The sequence below is a fragment of the Pyrenophora tritici-repentis genome, chromosome 2, assembly GCF_003171515.1.
Source record: "Pyrenophora tritici-repentis strain M4 chromosome 2, whole genome shotgun sequence".
Lineage (NCBI taxonomy): Eukaryota > Fungi > Ascomycota > Dothideomycetes > Pleosporales > Pleosporaceae > Pyrenophora > Pyrenophora tritici-repentis.
In genome coordinates this window covers 553,901-566,375 of record NC_089391.1, presented here as the reverse complement: position 1 = coordinate 566,375, position 12,475 = coordinate 553,901, and the positions used below count along the sequence as shown (strand labels likewise).

General features: G+C 50.8%; 4 protein-coding genes across 4 annotated transcripts; 3 read left to right on the top strand and 1 right to left on the bottom strand.

The window, feature by feature from the left end:
- Window positions 1-98: 98 nt before the first annotated feature.
- On the top strand, window positions 99-2,000 carry PtrM4_056920 (uncharacterized protein; the record flags this gene model as incomplete). The annotated part of the gene is made up of 1 exon (XM_066105289.1): window positions 99-2,000. One exon carries the CDS (start codon window positions 99-101, stop codon window positions 1,998-2,000), a length of 1,902 nt encoding a protein of 633 aa, XP_065963916.1.
- Window positions 2,001-2,251: 251 nt separating this feature from the next.
- PtrM4_056910 (uncharacterized protein) lies at window positions 2,252-3,253 on the top strand (the record flags this gene model as incomplete). Its single annotated transcript, XM_066105288.1, has 1 exon — window positions 2,252-3,253. The coding sequence occupies one exon, from the start codon at window positions 2,252-2,254 to the stop codon at window positions 3,251-3,253; it is 1,002 nt and encodes a 333-aa protein (XP_065963915.1).
- Window positions 3,254-4,485: 1,232 nt separating this feature from the next.
- On the top strand, window positions 4,486-9,714 carry PtrM4_056900 (Med15 multi-domain protein; the record flags this gene model as incomplete). The annotated part of the gene is made up of 3 exons (XM_066105287.1): window positions 4,486-6,307; window positions 6,484-6,908; window positions 6,985-9,714. The coding sequence occupies 3 exons, from the start codon at window positions 4,486-4,488 to the stop codon at window positions 9,712-9,714; spliced, it is 4,977 nt and encodes a 1,658-aa protein (XP_065963914.1).
- A 1,802-nt stretch (window positions 9,715-11,516) lies between these two features.
- Window positions 11,517-12,233, bottom strand: PtrM4_056890 (uncharacterized protein; the record flags this gene model as incomplete). Its single annotated transcript, XM_066105286.1, has 1 exon — window positions 11,517-12,233. One exon carries the CDS (start codon window positions 12,231-12,233, stop codon window positions 11,517-11,519), a length of 717 nt encoding a protein of 238 aa, XP_065963913.1.
- Window positions 12,234-12,475: the final 242 nt, after the last annotated feature.

The window sequence follows — 12,475 nt, the reverse complement described above, 5'->3', positions numbered from 1 at the left end:
GCCAGTGGGTATTAGAGTACAATCCTCTAGCCCAGGCATTTGTCCACACAAAAGCCATCACAGCACGCACGCAGCGAGGACCAAAGAAGGCCTCAGCGATGCTGTGGCACAAGAGACTCGGCCACCCGGGACCAGCAGCAATCGAGCATCTCGTGCAGCAGTCTGAGGGGGTGCGAGTTCAAGGGGTGACGACAGTACAATGCGACTCCTGCGGAAGAGCCAAGTCCAAGAGACAGATACGACGCCTACCGCGAACAAACGACGAAGGCCCAGGAGAGCGACTTGCTATCGACTTCCATACATACGAAGTCCAGGCGATCACAAAAGAGAAGAGCCAAATGCTCATTACCGATCGTTTCTCAGGCCTCCAATGGGACTTATACTTTACCGACAACCGGACAGCCAAGTCTATTATCCGGCTGCTCACAACTTTCTTCTCATTTATGAAGAACCATTACAATATATCCGTTAAGACCATAGAGTCTGACAACGAGATCACAACTGTTAAGCCAGATGTCGAGCGATGGCTGGCAACACAGGGCATCAGAGTCGAGCCCTCAGCCCCAGACACACAGGCACAAAACGGTGGAGCCGAGCGCTCAGGGGGTGTGAACAAGGAGAAGGCACGCGCAATGCGACTTGACGCCAATCTCTCTTGGGAATTGTGGCCAGAAATCACTCGAGCCGCAGTCTATCTCTACAACAGAACCCCAAACTACAACAATCACTGGAAGACACCATACGAAGTCTTCTTCACACGAGTAGCTTTTAGCAACGGAATAGTCACATCTCTCCGAAAACCAAACCTCACTCATCTTAAGGCATATGGCTGCAAAGCTTTCGCCATGACAGACGACACCCACAGAGGGAAGTCGCGCCTACAACGCCTCGACCCAAAGGCATGGATCGGATACCTAGTCGGATACCGGTCATCAAACATCTACCGAATCTGGATACCGTCACTCGCCAAAGTGATAAGCACTAGAGACGTTGTCTTCGACGAACAGTCAATCTTCGATGGCAAAACCGAAGACCTAATGGACAACCTCATGCACAATACGCTAGAAGAAATCGCGACACACGTGAGGACCATTGAGCTGCCAACACCAGCGCAGCAACCAGAGACGGAGTCTTTCTATGAGGACAGTCCACCGGAGGAGTCACTCGCTCAGGACAGCGAGGGCGACCAGCCAGGATACTATCAAGGGAGAAAAATCCGGGACAGCTACCCGACACCTCCGGCGACACCGCCACCCGCAGCGTTGCTCGCGCGGCTAATGGCAGGAGCATCGCTAGATGAGAAGGATCGACAAGGAACCCCTAAGACTGCCCCATGGGCAGCAGCGTTCATGGCGGGTACCCAGGCCGGAAAGGTTGGAGAATACAGAGGAGTAGCTATGGACAAGGCTGCGATTGTGAGAATGCTCGCCAAAGGCTTGAAGCCCCATCGCAGTCAGCTACCACCTCTGCCAACATGCCGAACTAAGCTTGAGGACCACCCAATGGGAGAACTATTCAAAGAAGCAGAACAGTCCCATCTGGCAAGCCACCATCAAATGAACTCATGGACAGAGATCCCTATAAAGAAAATCAAGCAAACAGGACAACAAATCCTGGACTGCATGTGGGTATACACCTACAAACTTGACAAGCATCACCGACTACTCAAGTGCAAGGCACGACTAGTCGTCCGCGGTGATCAGCAGCGAAACATCACATCGCAAGACACCTACGCGGCAACACTCGCAAGCCGGTCGTTCCGAATGCTAACCGCAATTGCGGCAAAGTACGACCTAGAGCTCAAACAGTACGACGTGACAAACGCCTTCGTGCATGCGACAATAGACCGAGAAGTATTCATGAGAATGCCACGCGGCCATCAGAAGCCAGGTACTATACTCAAGCTTAACAAGGCATTGTATGGACTGCGTAGACTCCGCAACAATCAATTCAATCCGGTCACTCTCCTAGACCCACTTACCTATCTAGGTAGGGCTTAAACTCCTATAGGTAACTACTAGGCTTAAAGCGGTAATCAATCAATCCAATCTGAACCTTCTAGGACCCACTTAATTGATTGTTGCGGACTGTGGGACTGCGCATATCCCCGCTCCTCTGGCAGAAAGAGTTCACAAGCACTCTCAAAGAACTCGGTTTCCAAGAAGTACCGCACGAGCCCTGCTGTCTCATCAAAGGCGGCATCATTATCTTCTTCTACGTGGACGACATCATACTAGCATACCACAAAGACATGGAGCAATCCGCCCAGCAGGCAATTGCCCGCCTACAGGAGAAGTACCTCTTCACAGGAGGAAATGACCTACAATGGTTCCTCGGCGTCGAGATCATCAGAGATCGCAAATCAAGGACGATCCAACTGTCGCAGGCGGCCTACGCAGACAAGATCAGTAGACTGGCCGACCGTACCGACATTAGACACGACACGCCGATGGCGACTGCCGAGCTACTCCCTAGAGATGGGCTCGCCTGCCCATCAGAGATCAACAAATACCAGCGCAAGATAGGCTCACTCCTCTTCGCAGCTGTAACTACCAGACCAGACATCGCCTTTGCGACGTCGCGGCTCGCCCGCTTTCTCTCCAATCCAGGACTAGAGCACCACAACGCTGCCGACCGTGTTCTTCTATATCTACTAGCGACAAAACACCTCGCGCTACAACTTGGAGGAGGCACTGGACTGCAGATAGCCAGCGACGCCTCCTTTGCCGACAATACCCTAGACAGGAAGAGCTCACAAGGCTACGCGATTAAGCTCTTTAATGGACTCATCGCATGGAAAGCAAACAAACAAGACACTGTTACAACATCAACGACAGAAGCCGAGCTTCTCGCCCTGTCTCAAGTGGCTAAGGAAGCTCTATTCCTGTCCCGTCTCCTCAAGGAGCTGAACATCCAGCTTGACACCCCTAGTATCACTATTCAATGCGACAACAAACAGACTATTCGCCTAGTCACCGAGGAGGTCTCAAAGCTTCAAACCAAACTCAGACATGTCGACATACACAATCACTGGATCAGACAGGAGGTGTCGACAGGCCGGATCTCCGTAGAGTACATACCTACCGCGGATATGATCGCCGACGGTCTCACCAAATCATTGCCACCAAACAAATGGCCAGAATTCCTAGAACAACTAGGACTAGTCCCCGCTAAGGAAATCCTGGCGAGAAACTCGGCACCGCTCGAAGAAATTCAAGAGAAACTTGAAAATCTCGTGGTAAGCCTTGAGTAGGACTAAGTGCCCAGCTTGCAAGCGTGAAGAGCGTCCAAGCTGAAGGGGTGTGTCAGATAATAGCACTGTTGAAGATGAGAGCGTACAGACGCTGGGTTAGACTAGCGCGACCCGGCATCTGAGAGAGCCAATCGGATCACAGGAAGGCTTGGCACCCCCCCAGGTGTGCCCACAACCGTAGACAGAACCAACAAACAATCAACAATCAATATCATCACCATTATTACCTATTTCATCAGTATTCCAGATGAGAGTGAATATCTGACACCATCAAACATACCCCAGTAACCCTACCCCTACTATTCCAAACCAGCACCGGCATAGAAGCTACCCTAGCTTTTATTACGAGTACTAGAATTGGAACAAGAAAATGGCACCTAGGGCAACCACCAGAAATACAGACAGTCACTGTATAACACTACCTTAGAGAGAGCTACTCTATAAAACTAACAAAACTGTATTTCTTACTATAAGAGCCCGCTGCTACATCTCTTTCTATCTACCACACTGCTCTTTAGCACTAGCGCCTACTCCAGATCTACTCTAGAATAGGAGCACGCAAAACATCCTCCAAACTGTACTACCCCAAAGAAACTACTCATAGAAAACACCTATATAGAACGGCCTAGGCCAAAGTCTTGCATAGTCTCTGACTGAAAAGGACTCTAAATGGAATAATAATAATAATAATAATAATAATAATAATAATACTGTCGGATCGTGAGTATCGGTAGAGACGTCGGCTGCTGGACACTTCGGCCCGACTTCGGCCCACCTTGCGCAGAGCTTAGGTATACCTTCGTAGCAGCTGTGTTCGTAATAAATCAATCACCATCACCGAACAGAATGCATTCCTAGTTATCGTTATTTCCTTTCAGCACTAGTGCTATAGACCTTCCAACACTGATCAGTGATTGCTTAAGGCGATCACAGACAGCAAGGTAGAAGAGACAGACCGCATCTTCGACGAACTCCCTGACGCACGACGTTATACTCCCGGGAGAAGATTCTGTGCTAAGAACAGAGCGAGGCAGAGATAACACAAAGCACTCTTAACCTCCCTCTACAGCTGCTGGTTTAGCTTAATCCGCGAACACAGAGCGCGTCAGCAACGCAATACAACTCAACCGTACGAGCGTCTCCGGACGATCCGATCACGTACAACAACAAGCGCTGGCACGACCAACCAGCGAGACAACAACACCGACAACGCGTCAACACCCGCTAGCAAGATGGCGGATAACCAAAGCGAAATAAGCTCTGCAGACTCTGCTGAAGCTCAGAATCAACTACAGAATGAGCAATCAGAACACCTCTCAGACTCACCATGGGCCAAATTTACCGCGGAACAACTTATGGAAAACTGTCCATACACAGTTGCACTCAAGGTCATCAATACAGCTCTCTGGGGTGTACCCGCACCGGCGGACGCAAATGAGACACACGCAACAACGTGGGTCGCTAAAGCTATCCACGACTACAATGTGTCAATGGCCTGGGACGATGACCTCTTCATTGACTACAAATGGGACTTTGAAGGATGGACGAAGGAGCTATTTAGCAAGGTTGAGCGTGGTACACTAAGGTCTCTTAAGAGTGTGCTACGACACCGGGGAGTATACACTGGCAACAATCACGCCAGGGTGGCGGACTCTCTCTACAACATTCTAGGTATAGAGAATACTCTTGAATGGGAACCAGCAGAGTTTCGAGCCGTGAAATTCGACCAACAGTCCGAAGCGTACCAGCGCCAGCAGAGCAATAAACGCCAACAGGACACTCAGCACACAGTCTATCCAGCTGTACAACAACCACCGCAAGTACAACAACCGCCGCAATTACAACAACCGCCGCAATTACAACAGCCACCGCAAGTACCACAGCCGTCGCAATTACAACGACCGTCGCAGGGCGAGCAACAAGAGCAGTATAGAGTGAGACAAGGCGTCCAGAGCCGTTCCCAAACAATAGAGCCACAACAGCCGCTACACATGAGCGGTACGCTAGAAGGGCCTCAGCATCGACAACTGTGGGAGCAGGCCGCGCAGCCGCAACAAGGGCGTGCGCAACTACAGACACGGCCGCCAGCGACTGCATATCGCGAAGTCACGCCATTTCCGCAACAGCCAACGAACCGCGTCCCTAACAGACCACCCGAACTACCATACGACCCGTACAAGACGCTACCGCCGCGATGGTCCCGCAACGATCGACTCGACGCTAATACGATCACGCAGTTCTCTAAGCTATGGGACAATAGCAACAAGTATACAGGGAATGCGTACGATCTCCTAGACGATAAGATCAAGATCTTCTTCAGCATCTGCTGGCAGGTAGATATCCAAGAAGAGCAGTTTCACGCAGTGTTTCCCCGTATCCTTACCGGACGTGCAGAGACATTCTACATACAGGTTGTAGAGAGAGATGACAGCTTTGCTGATGCGTACATGGCAATCAAAAACCACTTCGACCATGACGTCCATCACCAGCACTACTACACAGACTGGACGACTACAACCTTCGCTCGCACCCGCACAGAGAACCCCGACAAGGGACTACACGAGGTTCTGCAGATCCTGCTTGACAAGCTGCAGCTATGCCAGCGTGCCCTTGGCAAGAACTTTGAGGGCGAGGATGCCCTACGTACCACTGTCATCAATGCCTGCCGAGGAGTACCAGAGCTTGAGATGGCACTGTTCAAACCAGCCACAATCTGTGAAGGACTCTTCTCAGACCTACGTTCTGCAGTTGAGACACACCTTGCACGGCAACACACTGCCCAGATGGTCACAGAGGACCAATATTACTTAGATCGCCGATACAACGGCAATAGAAGAATCCGAGGTGGATCTCGAGGTGGAGGAGGATTCAGAGGCGGATCCAGAGGAGCATATCGAGGAGGCGAGCAGCGCGACGACAACGGACGAGGATTCAAGCCACGCTGGAGGAAGAAATGCTTTGTTTGCCAGAAGGAAGGATGCTGGTCTACCAACCACACAGACGAAGAGCGCAAGGCTGCCCGTACACAGTTCTTCTCTACGCTATACTTTACAGGTACACAGCCCCCAAGGACTTCTCCGTACATCTTGCAGAATACGAAGGGATCGAGCACACTAGCCAGTACAATCAGAGAGGCTGGAGAGAGGAGGAAGACTGCGAGGATGACGACGATGACGACGTCGCGGAAGCATACCTTGAACACCAGTTTTTCACGGAGCAATGCCTTGCAGATCAGGCGTTCTTGCACCACATCTCTGGCGACGACGTATACCGCCAAGACGCGCCATCAGCGCCAGCGTCACAGTTCCTGCTTGAAGACCGCTACACAAGATCTGTGTACCAAGGGATCCTACCGGATACAGGCGCTGCCAACGTATCCACAGTTGGCAAGGAGCAGTACCTTGCACTCACAAGGGAAGATCCTACAGTTAGGATGGATACGTCTACAGCAGGAAAGGCATCTATCAAATTCGGCAAGGGCGAGGCTACATCATCTATTGGCACTGCACAGGTCTCTACAGACATTGGGACGATCAACTTTGAGGTGCTTGACGCACCTACACCATTCTTATTGTGCCTTGCAGACATGGACAGGTTAAAGGTCTACTTTAACAACACCACAGATGAGCTAGTCCAGGGTGACGTACACATCCCTGTAATTCGCAAATGGGGACATCCTTGGTTCCATCTGAACAAAAGAGAGAGAGCAACTGTGTTCTTGACAGAGACAGTTGCGACGGCTCCATCGACGATTTGGACACCCAGCTGTCACGCGACTTGTTAAGCTCTTAAAGGATGCTGGCCATAACGACTTCGAAGAAAGAACCCTAGAAGAAGTCACTAAGTTCTGCCACCACTGCCAGCTCCACAGCTCCGCACCGCGCCGATTCAAATTCACTCTCAAGGATGATCACCACTTCAACTATGAGATCCTGGTGGATGTGATGTACCTGAGCAACAAACCTGTACTGCATGTGGTCGATTCCTCAACAGCGTTTCAAGGCGCGAGGTTCCTTAGCGCTATCTCAGCTAAAGAAACATGGCAAGCACTGCGGATACTATGGATCGACACGTATCAAGGACCACCAGACATTATCACGCATGACGCAGGCACTAACTTTGCAAGCACAGAGTTCCGCGCAGAAGCAAAGATCATGGGAGTCACATGCAAGCAAGTACCTACGGAGGCGCACTGGTCTATCGGCAAAACTGAGAGGTACCATGCACCTCTACGCCGCGCATGGGACATACTCTATGCAGAACTCACTGACACTATGTCCGACGACGCGATTCTCCAGATGGCTGTGAAGGCTGTCAACGATACTGCTGGCCCCGATGGACTAGTCCCGACGCTACTGGTCTTTGGAGCGTACCCACGAATGACTGCAGAGTCACCGCCATCCCCGTCAATGGTCAAGCGCAGCGAGGCTATTCAAAAGGCGACGAAAGCCCTACGCAAGATCACGGCAGAGCACCAAGTTGCAGACGCCTTGAACACCCGCAATGGACCAGCCACTGCAGACATGCTCGCGCTCCCACTCCAGAGCGAAGTCTTAGTATGGAGAGAGAGTGATGGCTGGAATGGCCCGTACAAGATCGCCAGTACAGATGGCCACAACGTCACTGTTGACATGGTCAATGGTCCAACGACATTCAGATCCACTGTCGTCAAGCCATACTACAGACCGGACCACCTTTGGAGCGACCCCGATGCGCCACACGCGCCGAATGAGCCGCATGAGCCGGTAGCAGTACCACCGGCAGTGCAACCACGCAGGAGAGGCCGCCCTCCAGGGTCAAAGAACAAGCGGAAGGCGCACGCGTACATCACCAAGAAGGAGCAGGACGATCTTGAGCTAGCTATCAAGCTACGAAACGATGGAGTGATCACAACCTCAGGCGCCCCCTTTGAAGCGTCTGATGACCAAGAGATCAGCGACCTCGTAGGTCGTGGAGTCTTTAAATTTGAGCAATACGACGAGAGGCTACACAGCAAGATCCGGATCTTCAAGTCACGCCTAGTACGTGAGGTCAAGGGAAAGACAACCAAGCCCTATGAGAAATCCCGCCTAGTTATCCAAGGCTACCAGGACCACGGCAAGGAGACTATTCTGACGCAATCTCCAACCATACAGCGATGTAGCCAGCGCCTGATTATGTCGCTGGCGCCCGAGATGGTACAACGCGGAATGAACATCGAGCTCCGTGACATTACGCAGGCGTATCCCCAGGCGCAGACAACCCTGAAGAGGACGATACTCGCACATCTTCCTACTGAGCTAGTCCATCGATATCCAGAAGGCACGCTACTCCATGTGATCAAGCCGCTGTATGGAATCGCTGAGGCAGGAGTCCACTGGTGGACAACGTATCACGGACACCATTGCAAGGAACTGGACATGGCAACATCGACGTACGACCCATGCCTATTGATCACGAACAGAGACGACGCAGGCATCTTCGGCATCGTTGGCATGCAGACAGACGACACTCTCATGCTCGGGACACCAGCGTTCTCGTCACGTGAAGAGAAGAAGATCCAGAAGGCAGAGTTCAGGTCAAAGCCAAAAGCAAGGCTGACACCAGAAGTGCAGTTAGACTTCAATGGATGTACACTCACGATGGACGCCAGCAGAGTCTTGACCCTTAGGCAGAAAGGACAAGGAGGAAGGATCAGGCTTGTGGATATCAGGGCACCCGACCGCGCGCAACAGTACACCGAGCAGCGCGCCCGCGGAGCGTACATCGCATCAACATGCCAACCAGAGGCGTCATTTGACCTGTCCGTCGCTGCTCAAGCTCAGCAACCATCAGACGAGGACATCAAGGCACTCAACAAACGCCTGAAATGGCAGATGGAGAATCTCGATCGTGGCCTGCGCTACGTCACTGTCAATCTTATGGAGGCCAAGTTGATGGTCTTTGTGGATGGCTCCTTTGCCAACAACAAGGACCTCAGCTCACAGCTAGGCTTTGTCCTTATGCTCGTCAACGAGTCTATTGACGTCAACACCTTCACAATACAGGGCAACGTGATCCACTACAGCTCTACAAAATGCAAGCGCATCACACGGAGCGTACTGGCCTCAGAGATCTACGGCATGGTCAACGGCTTTGACATAGGCATTGCAGTTGCAACCACGCTGAGGATAGTTACAGAACGACTTAGACTACCTGCAATTCCCTTGGTTATCTGTACAGACTCGTACTCCTTGTACGAGTGCCTAGTAAAGCTTGGGACGACGAAGGAAAAGCGTCTCATGATCGACATCATGGCGCTGCGCCAATCATATGAGCGTCGCGAGATCACGGAGATCCGCTGGATCAATGGTGAAGACAATCCTGCAGACGCCTTCACCAAGGCATCGCCAAACCGCGCTCTTGAACGCTTTATTGACGGCAATAAGCTGACAGTCCGAGTAGAGGGATGGGTGCAGAGGCCGACAAGCTTTGATGGTTGATGCTACACACAGTTACCATCAACACATACTGTCACTACCGATACAAGCAGAGTTACTAGCTACCCAGAAAGAAAAGACTTCCAGTGTCGGATCGTGAGTATCGGTAGAGACGTCGGCTGCTGGACACTTCGGCCCGACTTCGGCCCACCTTGCGCAGAGCTTAGGTATACCTTCGTAGCAGCTGTGTTCGTAATAAATCAATCACCATCACCGAACAGAATGCATTCCTAGTTATCGTTATTTCCTTTCAGCACTAGTGCTATAGACCTTCCAACAAATACTCTCTTAAGCTAGGACACGGATACTTCAACTCCTATTTAAAGAGATTCAAGAAACGAGAGTCTGATCTCTGCAGCTGTCAGAATACCCAAACGCCAAAACACCTCCTACTCCATTGCTACCTATACAAAGAACAACGAAAAACGCTCCTACAATCACTAAAACACCGGCCAGTTACTCTACCACTACTACTCTACACTAGCACAGGTATAGAAGCAACCCTAGCTTTTATTACTAGTACTAGAATAGGAACAAGAAAGTGGTACCTAGGACAGCCACTAGAAGACCCACAGAAAGACACTGTATAAAACTAAGATACAAAACCTCTCCTTTGCCATAAGAGCCCGCTGTTACACCTCTTTCTACACACCAAACTGCTCTTTAGCACCTGGCATCAAACAGATATGAGATATCTTTTGAAGAAAAGCCAAAACTGTTGAGAATACAGTCCGTAAGTGACTTGGTGGTATCAAGCGGAGGAGTAGTCACATGATTGGTGACACGTGCAGGTGGGTCCTAGCGGGGAGCTTGGACGCAGCTGCACGCAACACGGATCTACGAACGTGTGAATAGCTCCTTAGTCAATACAATATGTGAAGGTCGTCCGAAGATGATCTTGGGTTGGTTCTCGGGGATAGAGTGATGCGATGGACACGAGGGTGTATAGCACGATTGGTAGATCGATGTAATATACGGGGAGTTGAGAATCAAGTACTAATCCTTAGATTTCGAAGTTGAACACAATGAGCTATAGGAGCTCATTGCCTAATGCTATATACCTATGGTGCTCGCTGTCCTCGCTCAGAGGAGTCCGAGGATTCCTCGGTGGCTGACGCGCGAGGAGCACTCCTCGGTGGCGTATGTACGAGGGGTGTGCCAAGACTTTTCCTCGTGCATGCCAAGCCGAGGAGGTCACGTGATTAAGTTCCCGTGTCACATATGGAGGGGTCAGCTATCCCGCCGACGCTCCTTAACTTAACCGCCGTGCCCCTTCCCACAGGTTCGTAACACCATCCCCTTCCTTCCTAAGCTTGTCCTCAAGCTTGTCCGTGCGCCTGTGTCTGACGATGTCCGTCCCCAGGTCTAAAGAACATCTTCGCCTTGCCCTTGAGATTCGTCGAAACGGCCTCCTTGCGCCCGTATCCTGCGATTACTGTTTTGCGAATAACCGTCAGTGCGTCGCGATGCCCGAAGTCGATGGCAAGCGTTTGAAGTGTTCGGAGTGTACTCGTCTAGGACATCCATGTGTAAACATGTCGTGGGTGTCCCTAGATAAGACTCGTGAAGAGTATAAAAAGAAGGTGGAGGAGGATGAGCAGTTGTTGGCTCAGGTGATTTCGCGCTTGATGCGAAATAAGAAGATTTTGAAGCAGGCCGAAGAGCGCGCTGCTAAGAAGGCGATATGTTTGGCGAATACCTTGCGCGATGGTGGTGATGACGTGGATGCGCAAGAGTCGATGAATTGCCCCGTGGCGGATGCCTTGGTGGGGTTTTCGCCGATGATGTGGGAAACCCTTGGTTCCCTAGATGCGCTCGCGTCGCCCGCGAATCCTGGCGATGCTCCCGTTTTTTCCTCTAGCTGAGGCTGTCTGGTATGTCTTTTTCTTATATTCTTGAAGTAGTTGTCGGCAGTTTGTGAGGTTGGTGTCTGGTTCCCATGTGTTTTCGCTGTCTGGGTATCCTAACCATTTGACTAGATATTCGGTGCCGTTGTCCACAACTCTGTGTGTGACAATGTTTTCGACTTCAAATTCGTTTTCTTCTTCCGTTTCGTAGTGGAAGGTTTTCTGTAATGGCGTATCTGGGTGTGCTGGTTCTAAGAGGCTTACATGGAATCTGGGATGTATTCTAGCGTCTGGTGGAAGATCGAGTGTGTACGTAACTGGTCCTTTTCGGTTGAGAATCAAAAATGGTCCGACTTTGACGTTGTCGAGTCCTTTGCTTGGTCGCTTCGTGCGAAGATTCTTCGTGCGTAGATAAACTTTATCCCCCTTCTTTAGCTGAGGTGCCATTTTTCGTTTCTTGTTGACATATGAAATGCTTTGACGTTGTGCTGTCTCGAGTTTGCTCTGTAGCAACTCATGTACTGCCTTCAGCTCCTCGGCTGTGGCGATGGCTGCTTCCGTTTTCTGGCTTGGAAGTGTGCGTGTAAAGAGATTTGGGTGTCTCCCGTGGTTTGCATAGAACGGAGTCTGTCCTGTAGACTCTGAAAGCTTGTTATTGTATGCCATTTGTGCCATAGGCAGAAGCGAAACCCAGTTGGTTTGCTGATGATTGACGTATATCCTGAGATATGCTTTCATAGTTCTGTTCGTTCTTTCTGTCTGTCCGTCTGTCTGCGGATGAAACGCTGTTGATAGCTTGCGTTTTGTACCGATCGCGGCCAAAAGTGTCGTCCAAAAGTTTGAAGTGAAGAGCTTGTCTCTGTCGCTTATGATTGACTTTGGTATGCCGTGATGTCTGATAATTCGATCGTTGATGA